This window comes from Anopheles gambiae, chromosome 3, assembly GCF_943734735.2.
Source record: "Anopheles gambiae chromosome 3, idAnoGambNW_F1_1, whole genome shotgun sequence".
NCBI lineage: Eukaryota > Metazoa > Arthropoda > Insecta > Diptera > Culicidae > Anopheles > Anopheles gambiae.
This window is the reverse complement of record NC_064602.1, coordinates 50,637,220-50,646,379: the sequence shown is the minus strand read 5'-3', so window position 1 is coordinate 50,646,379 and position 9,160 is coordinate 50,637,220. Positions and strand designations below refer to the sequence as shown.

Below are 9,160 nucleotides of genomic sequence, written 5' to 3'. Positions count from 1 at the left end.
TGCTCTTGTTCTAGAAATTAATATTGTTCTGTTTTTTATAAATTATGTAATTAAACCGTTCCTCCTGATTAATAATTTATGTAATTGAGATATTTTTGTGGGATAATTTCTGCAAATATGACACACCAATGCGAAAATATAACATTAAAGAGCAATTATACATAATATCTGCATCAATTTATTCTGAGCTATATAAACTTTTTTTTATACTTCTCTTATCCATCCTCCACTCTATTTGTAGGTTAGTGTATATAATTTAACCAAGGAAAAGGAGACAGTAACCGCAGCCGTTAATTTAAAACATTCAAAACATAACCACGTTTTACGTTTGCATACCCTGAAACATTTGTTGCATCGATCGTATTTGAATGCAAGATTAATTTAACGGTTAACAGCATATAATAGCACAGGAATGTCTAGAACAGTGGTTTTCAACCTTTTGTAGCTTTTCTCTCCATGTAGGGTGCATTCAGGATTGAATTCCCCCCTCACAAGTTCATAAGCGTGGCAACCCATGATATTTAGCGAAATTTTAAATAAATCTCCCAAACAATTATAATTTCCCTCCCCCCCTTGGGAAGTATTTCCCACTGGTTGAAAACCACTGGTGTAGAAGGTGCTCAGCGAAGGAAAACAAAAATAAAAATGCTTTTTCTGGACAGTTACTTGTGTTACTGAAATAATTCATGGCATATATAGTCATTTTCCGTATTATGTGGTTCTCTGCTGACATATTATGCGATGAACAACATAAAAGTTGTTGGAGCTTTATTTTGGTTTTATTTATTTTACCGAACAATCATATTTTCATTTTATTTTTAAAACCGAAGAATCTTCATGAAAATGCAAAATTTTGTTTTAATATCAGCAATAAAAAGCTTGTTTAATGGTTATTTTTATATTTTTAATACCAGATGCCAGTGCCCTTTTTTGATGAATTTTCTTTCTGGGTAGTTAAAGTAATTTTATAAGTACTATATCAACAGGTCTTATTGAAATATTTGTTCAAAGCTCTGCGATGATGATGTAAGCGTAATGTAATGTGAATTTGGTTGCCTATATTTCGGGTGCTCAAAACCTTTTATGCATTCATAGCGTTTCGGAAAATTTCTCCCCGTTGATTACGGGCTATGCTGATAGTGCATGTAATCTTTCTGACTTGCGTCACTCTTTTTTTCACGAGATTTTCCATCAACTCTGACGCGTTGGATCATCGTAAGTTATAAAAGTGGAATCTAAAAAAGAAACCGAAAAAAGACTGCGCTACTTACTGTGGTAGCGACACTAAGGGATGACGGTTTTTTCGGTTTTCATCTTCATGTTTTCAACGCAAGTGGGATGGAAGTATACAGTAAGAAACGAGACGTGGGAAAAAGTGGTCGTTGTGAATGCCAATTGCGCGTAAATGAAGATCAAGAGCGGCTATATGTAGCGTACGGAAAGAAAACACGACTCGTGCAGACTGTGCAGAGGCGAGCAAAAAGGCGTGCATTTCCCCATTTACTGCATTGCACTGTCGTTGCTATCGTTGTTGAAGGCCACAACCGTGGCGCATCACAAAACGCGATAATGATTTGTGATTGTTGCCGCATATACGCACCCGGCATCACCAAACGTCGGTAGCGGTTTTTACCCTTTTGGATGGGCCTTTTAATGGAGCGTTTAATAGAAATTCCACTTTCTGCTCATACGCATTTGGGCAACCTGCCATAAAGCATAGCTCAGAAAGCCGCTGGCTCCGCTCGCTTTTTTCTCTTGTTTTATAAAATCTTTCATCATTTTACTTTCCATTTGAACCAACCACCCTATTGCGGAATCGACCGGAACCGGAAGCTGCAGTGATGTAGCGCGGGTTTATGTCGGGTTCACATACCACCTGTTTCTCACTGATTTCTTTCGTTGTTCGTACCTCACAGCAGGGACTGAACTGGTAATAGTTGTACGGTGTTGGCGAAGCTTCACCGGAACATTTTTCACACTAACCCACAAGCGTTCCCCTTTTTCCCAACAAATGGATGGATCAAAATGTCGTTTCTTTTTCACAGATCTTTTTTTTAATTTGACAAATGGAATAACAACTATTTACACGTTTATTTACAAAGGTACGATGAGTGATAGTTTGCATGAGGTACTTTCGTTTTGAACGTATGCGTGCGTTGTCACTGGTGTGTTTGTTTATGGTTGTGGTTAAGATTGGCAAGGAACGCATTCGCGTATTCGCACCTGCTACAATGCGTCCTTTGAAGCGATGTGGCAAAAGATACCTTATCTCATATGGCAGATAAACAGTCGCGGTTTGCCTAATCGTCCTAATTTGATTCTTTATGATTTTCTTCTGACTACAACTGCGACCTAAAATTTGATACTCTCAAAAGTATGCATTTTTTCCATCTATTCGCTGACTGACTGGTTGTTTGGCGTGTTACATGGTGGGATAAAGTTATTTGAACTATTCAACAATCATGCGCACATTTTTCCTGAAGTGATTAACTGAAAATGAACAGCAGATTATCATTTTTTCTCATTTCATGCCACATTTGCATCTACCAGAGTCGAAGACGAAGGAGAAAAGTAAAAATGAAAGAGGAAAGTGAAACGCGATGCATCAAATTTCATTTTGAAATAAAAAAAAATTGTTGTCCATCTCCAATTTTGCAACGAAACTTCCGGATTGTCGTCCATTTGTTCGAATTTAATAAAAAAGAAGCCAACGCCAATGCAATTTGGCGTTGAGCGGTGTAAGATGGACAAACGGTAAAAAAAATATTGCGTGTTGAGCGTGTAAATTTGATTCGATTTGTACGTGCCTGATTGGCACATCGATTCATTCAACCAAGAAAAAAAAAAACATAATTTTTATGTTGCTCTGATGATCTCATCCCTTCCAAAGAAGGTGCGAGTTGAAAAGTGAAATTAGTTTGAAGTTATCATGTTACATACATGCTAAACTACTCTGCAAATTACGACGAATCGATAGATTATCAATCGTTCAAAATACACATATTCAAATATTAACCAGACACAGGGGTGATGGCGAATGTCAGCGTTATTTGCACACTGTGCTGCTGATCGAACAGCATGGCTCTTTTGATTAGGATCCATTTTTCTTCCAACTCCTGACGATGGTTTGGATCAAGTTTGCTAAAACAATCAATCAAGACAGGCTACGCTTTCCCAGTGATCGTGAAGCAAAGAAAAAGCCATCATCGCGATGATTGCTGTGTTCGCTTGATTCACGATAATGGTGGCGGAAGGGTTCCTTCTGTCTGCTCTTTTTTTTGCTTTTCAAACAAAGAGAGGAAATCATTATTTTTCATCTCAAACCCAGAAACCCTTTTGCACACCCTCATGCTGATGATCTACACGCTCTTACTGCGTTGTGCTGCGCTGGAGGACGCGGTACGCTCATCTTTACGATGGTCTGTGTCATAGGAGAGTGAGTTGGAAAATGAAAATCGAACTGAAGCCCTTAACCCGCGCTCAATGTCGTTCGTGTTACTTCCATTCGGTAGCGGCAGCGAGTTGGACAATTGAGCCAGGTCGGAAGTTGAAACACACAGATACACCAGACCAGCGTGTCTGTAAATCAACTGAAAGTAGTGTTGGGAACTGCTGAATACGGGCGATGATGTAATATTTCTCCCGTGGTGGACAGCTCAACATGCAGATGCGAATGTGGAGAAATGAAATGAATGTTTCTAGACTTGTGCGCATTCAAACAGGCTAGTAGTGAAGAGACAAGAAACAATGTAAGGTAGGAAATGAGCAGAGAGTGAGAAAAGAATGAATTAAACAAAGAAATATCGACTTCAGACGAGGGCACGAAACACGACGCAAAACACAAGTTGAAATCATAACAAACTAATGAGGGAAAGGATAGGAAAGGGGTAATCGATAGATAACAACAATGTCTATCATGCTAACTACTAGAAAGTTCTACTGGGTGCTTACTAACATCTAGGGTGATTTTCCGACTAATGCCATCCGTGGCTGACTGGTACACAGGCCTTTTCCCAGACCGGTTTCCACACCTTCTTCCAGGCAGGCACCTGGATCTCCTTCCAGGCTGGGACCTTGATCTCTTTCCAATCTTCCTTCCACTCGAGCTTCTTCTCGGTCGCCCACTCCTGTTTCTTTTCGATGCGCCAGATCTCGACCTTCTCTTCCTTCCACAGTTCCTCCTTCTTCTTCACCCAGATCTGCTTCTTCTCGGTACGCCACACCTGCACCCACTCTTCCTTCCATTCTAGCTTCTTCTCCGTTTTCCACTCCTCTTTCTTTACCGTCTTCCAGACTTTCTTCCACAGGGGCTTCCAGACCATCTTCTTCTTCCACAGATCATGGCTCGTGTACTCCCAACCGTGTTCGTCCTTGCCTAGGTACTTTTCGCCAGGAATGCCGACCTTGACCGTATCCGGAACCCAAATCTGTTTCCATTCCGGCACCTGAACTTCCTTCCAGACCGGGACCTGTACCTCACGCCAAATGGGCTTGTTGACCTTTTTCCAGTCCGGTACTTGCACCTCCTTCCAGGCTGGTATTTCAGTTTCCTTCCAGTAGGGTTTTTTGATGATCTTCCAGTCTGGCACCTTCACTTCGCGCCAGATCGGAACTTCCACCACCTTCCAGACCGGGATCTGCTGCTTTTTCCACTCGGACTTCCATACTTCGACCTTTTTCGACTCCCAGACCTTCTTCCAATCCTCCTTCCAGGCCAGCTTCTTCTCCCAAACGCACTTTGGTTCATGGTGGTCGTGACCCTTGTTGAAGAAGAACGGAGCAGGACTTCGTTTTTGTCGAATCGCAACAGAGTCGTCCGCTAGAACCAAAGACACACAGAGACAGCCCACGAAGGCCTGTAAGAAGTGTAAGAAAAGGGGAAGAAAAATAATAATACATTGCGGCAGTTGAAACAAGCTGAGAGTTAATCATGCCTAAAATGGTTTAAGCACAATAAAAACTCTTTTTAAGATACGACCATATTGCGACCACATGCCACTGTCTATTATTAAACCCACAGCGGGATAGTCAGAAACGCGTGTGTTATGATGGCAATCGGCTATGGTGACCACGAAATACAGATTTTATACAGTATGTTACATTCGCACAACTAATTGCGATGTCCTAAATGCTACAGTGTGGAGTGGTCGGACATAACGGGGCTTGAACTTATGATGGGTATGTTGTGAAGTGCAAGTTAACGACTGGACAGGACATGTCCAAATTGATAATAGATACCACAGGACAAATTAGATACTTTCACCAACTACTAAGAAACCATGCTTTTTTACTAAGAAATCGTGTGTTTCTGTGGTAACGAATATGCTGGCTGATTGATATCCATGTATTGATCTTAATTGATTAATACTACATATCTAAAAATTAACACTTTAAAATCAGGTGTTTTGCTAATCGCTTTATGTTCAGTGATTTACATTTTTTTTGGAATAAGGATAATAACTTAGTGGGACTACTCTGGGCGGATTTTTGTATTGTTTGCCATTTTCACTGGTATTATAGGTTAGTCACTATTATTTAATGCAACTGTATTTGTCACGTATCACAAACATGTAGTTAATCATTCGCATAGACTAGAATGTTGAAATCTACTGCGATTTGATTTTAATGATGTTTTATCGGTCCTTTTTAGCACTACAAGGCAAACAAGCACAAATATGATCAACTTTGAACACCACGGTAAATCATTGCGTTCTTGTCTATAACAAACGGTGCGTATAATTAATCGCTCGGCATCCGAAACAACCGTAATTAAATTCGCGATCCTGGTGCCAACACAAGTATGCTTCTCAAATGTCCGTAGTTGGATATGTTAGGTCCAGTTGTATACTGTTGTTACTTTGGCGGTTGCAATGACTAGTGCAACTTGTAGTCCAAATTTAGAATCACACACTGTATAATACGTACAAACACACGCACACTAATGACTAGCAGATTCATTGATTAGAGCACTTCTTATTCTAGATTCCCGAACCATTAATGCCCATAATAAAACACTAACCAGCAGCGTTAACGACCTCATCTTGAATGGTCGACGCATGGATTTGGTGGTTGGCAAACTAATCCACACACTACACTTCTTGACCACGCTGGTCTTGATACTGTCGATAAATTGAAGAAGATCGTGCATTTTATACCGAAAAAACGTACAAGTTGCGCGCCTTCCATTTCTCCTGCAAAAACCGAACACATGGTGCAAGTGAATGGGGGCTCTGCATAGGCAGCCGAAGGCTTAGCTATCCATTGGATACCATAGCTGGCGGTTGCAGCGAGGGCTACGAAGTTCTCTAACATGCTCCCCCCCCTATTGTGCACGCTGCCGGTCGGTCGTAGCTTGCTCGCTGATTGAAGTCTCCCCCGTTCATTCAGGTCGAGCGCAGAAGAAAAGCGAAAGCATTCGCCAAAAAAAAGCCGAGAAGTGTACGTAAGTATGCTGGTTTTCCGCCTTGACGAGCGAGACAGCGTGTGGCGTACGTAGAATGTGGCTTGCGAAGCGGACAAACGAAAGCGACAGTGATACCGAATTCCGAAGTAGCCCCACCATCGGCAGTAGTCGCGTACACTACGCAGCATGATGCAGTTGCGTGAAACGAACCTGCAGTTCGCACTTCGGCAACATAGCGGTAAGACGGTGAATGGAGACGCATTGCAGGGTGCTACCAAATGAAATGAAGGTGGCGATGTGTAGCGTGTAAAGCAAGCTGGAACTATGTATCTATACTATTTGAGACTCTATAAACATTTTTTTCCTAATTGCACGAGTTTGTGCAAAAAAAAAAACGGTAGACACAATTTTTTTAATGCGCTGCTACCATTTTTAACGGCCCGTCAGCTACGATTAGTAAATAATGAAATATTATGTATTAACAGAAAAGTTTAAAAAACATGAATTTAGTATAGTTAAATGAAAATCACAAAACCAATGCTTTCTTAAGCTAATGAATGGGTACTAATCTTATTATGTTTTACGACTTCTGAGCCAGACTCTGCCATTTGTTCGTGTTTAACAAATGAGTAATGGTGTATTTACATTCAACTGTTAACAACCAGCATATGTGAAAAAGATCAAACAATACGTACACTATGCATTGAGCATCGGTTCCTCCCGATGGTAGGAAATACAAATCAAATCCATGTGAGGTTGTTTGTTCCGCAGCTTCATAGAGTTGTCAAGATCAATGTAGTTTTTGCTCATGGTGAACCTTTAAGGCCATGAAACTCTGGAGATTACAACCGCATAGGGGAGCATAGGGCACGTGATCTATATTTGTTGGGACTTGAAGTTCAACTCATTACTAACTCAGTTATTTTTTACTAATTTTGAGTTTATTCCGTCGTTTTTTTTCATTTCAGTGTAAGAAATTAAAAATAAAAACAAATTATTAAAATAATTTTGTAAAATTACCAACCAATTTCATCGTTTATTCTTAATGACAACATTACATTTGCAGTAGATCACTTAAATAACCACGTAAAATGAGGATTAAGTAAAAATTTGCCAATCAAACTGTGACAAAGTACCATTCACACCTGAACGGTTGTTGACCTTAACATCAACTTACCCGTCACAACCAAAGAGCAGTGAGGCATCCTTTGTATGGGGATTGGATATTTTTTTATCAAGGATGCTCCATAGGTTTGCTGTGGTATGGGTGATGATCGTAGAGTGACCTTCACCAATGTATGAAAAGCTTTATAAACGTTGACAGCGGAATTTTAGCAATATTATGTTGAAGTAGATACATACTTTACCATTAATTAATTTGTAAATATGCGATATACAAGGAAGCAAAATAATAACTAAAGAGCTAATACATCGTATCTGTGACAGTGAAAAACTTATCCATGTACGTAATTTTATTGTAAAGAAATAAACGCAAGCAGGTCAATACAATCGTTTACGCTTGATTAAATGCTACTCGATGTGTCGAGATTCTTGCAGGACGAGCTCCTATCAAGTATTTAAAGCTCAACTGCAATCTTCCCATACATGGTACGTAAGGTGCATTCAAAAGTGTCCATTTTATGATCACTCTTCAGTCCCTTTTAGGATATCAGACACATCAAGCAACGCACACACCCATTGCATAATAACCGTAAGGTATAATGTGGATTGGATTTTCCAACATGATCTTCTGGTTTGCTGGTAAACAGTCGTTTTTTGGTCAAATCTTAATTTTGTTTTCTTTTCTTGCGGCACACTTCTTTCACATAGCCTCTTCCTACGCTCTTCACTCATTTAGGCGTGTACGAACGATACGATACAACTTCTTTTCTCGGTCACGTCACAACCGGAGGCTATGTGGAATGCGTACAATCACTTTTTTGGGGATTGTTTTTTCCTGCTTCTCCATCTTCTCCTGTGGGCATGCTCGCTTTTTTTACCGATCATTTCTGGAACGGCTTTGCTACTTTTACTTTTCTTTTCGAGCGACGCAGTGACGAGTTGCTCTTCAGTGTACTACTTTTCTTAAGCAATAATCGTTCCGAAGGTCAAATCCATTCGAAGACAAAGAGATGTACCTTTGGCCATAAATTTGCGATGATATTGCTGCATGTACAATATATGGGAATCCGACAAGAAACGTAATTTGTACATTTGCTTCGTGCGGTAGACTTGAATCAGCTCGCTAAAATCAGCGCGGTAAAATCTGTGCGACAAAGTCTTCCTGTGGCTGATGTTTATGTTTGCCCAAAGGTCTATTACTTTAGCGTTTTAAGCCCCATTACCATTAAGTTTTGCAGCGATAGTTAGGATTATTTGTCACAAGATTATCTAAAATTTTCGAAGCAGTGTCAGTTATGTAATCATCCCTTTTAAATTCGATCCAGGACAGTTGAGCGCAGAGCTGCATAATAGATCATATAATAGAGGCACTTTTTCCCTATAAAATTAGAGCTCTGACACATGACGAGCGTCAAACACAGATCGATGGCAGCGATGCCAGAAAATGAGGAACGAAATGAGCGGAGGAACCAATGCGTAATCATATTTGGATCGGTTGACATAGCCCAAATATTACCATCCACGAGCTTCCACAATTACAACTACAACTTAAACATAGGCTTGGGGAGAAACGGGCAATATAAATCATTCACCTGGCAGACAGCAGTATGACGGATATCGTTTATTGATCACCTA

At 40.2% G+C, this 9,160-nt stretch overlaps 1 protein-coding gene across 1 annotated transcript; it reads right to left on the bottom strand.

Annotated features, from left to right (window-relative positions):
• Positions 1–2,031: 2,031 nt before the first annotated feature.
• On the bottom strand, positions 2,032–6,163 carry LOC4578217 (golgin subfamily A member 6-like protein 25). Its single transcript, XM_001238156.3, has 2 exons — positions 6,020–6,163; positions 2,032–4,856 (listed from the first exon to the last, which is right to left on the bottom strand). The coding sequence occupies exons 1-2, from the start codon at positions 6,146–6,148 to the stop codon at positions 3,975–3,977; spliced, it is 1,011 nt and encodes a 336-aa protein (XP_001238157.2). The 5' UTR covers positions 6,149–6,163; the 3' UTR covers positions 2,032–3,974.
• Positions 6,164–9,160: the final 2,997 nt, after the last annotated feature.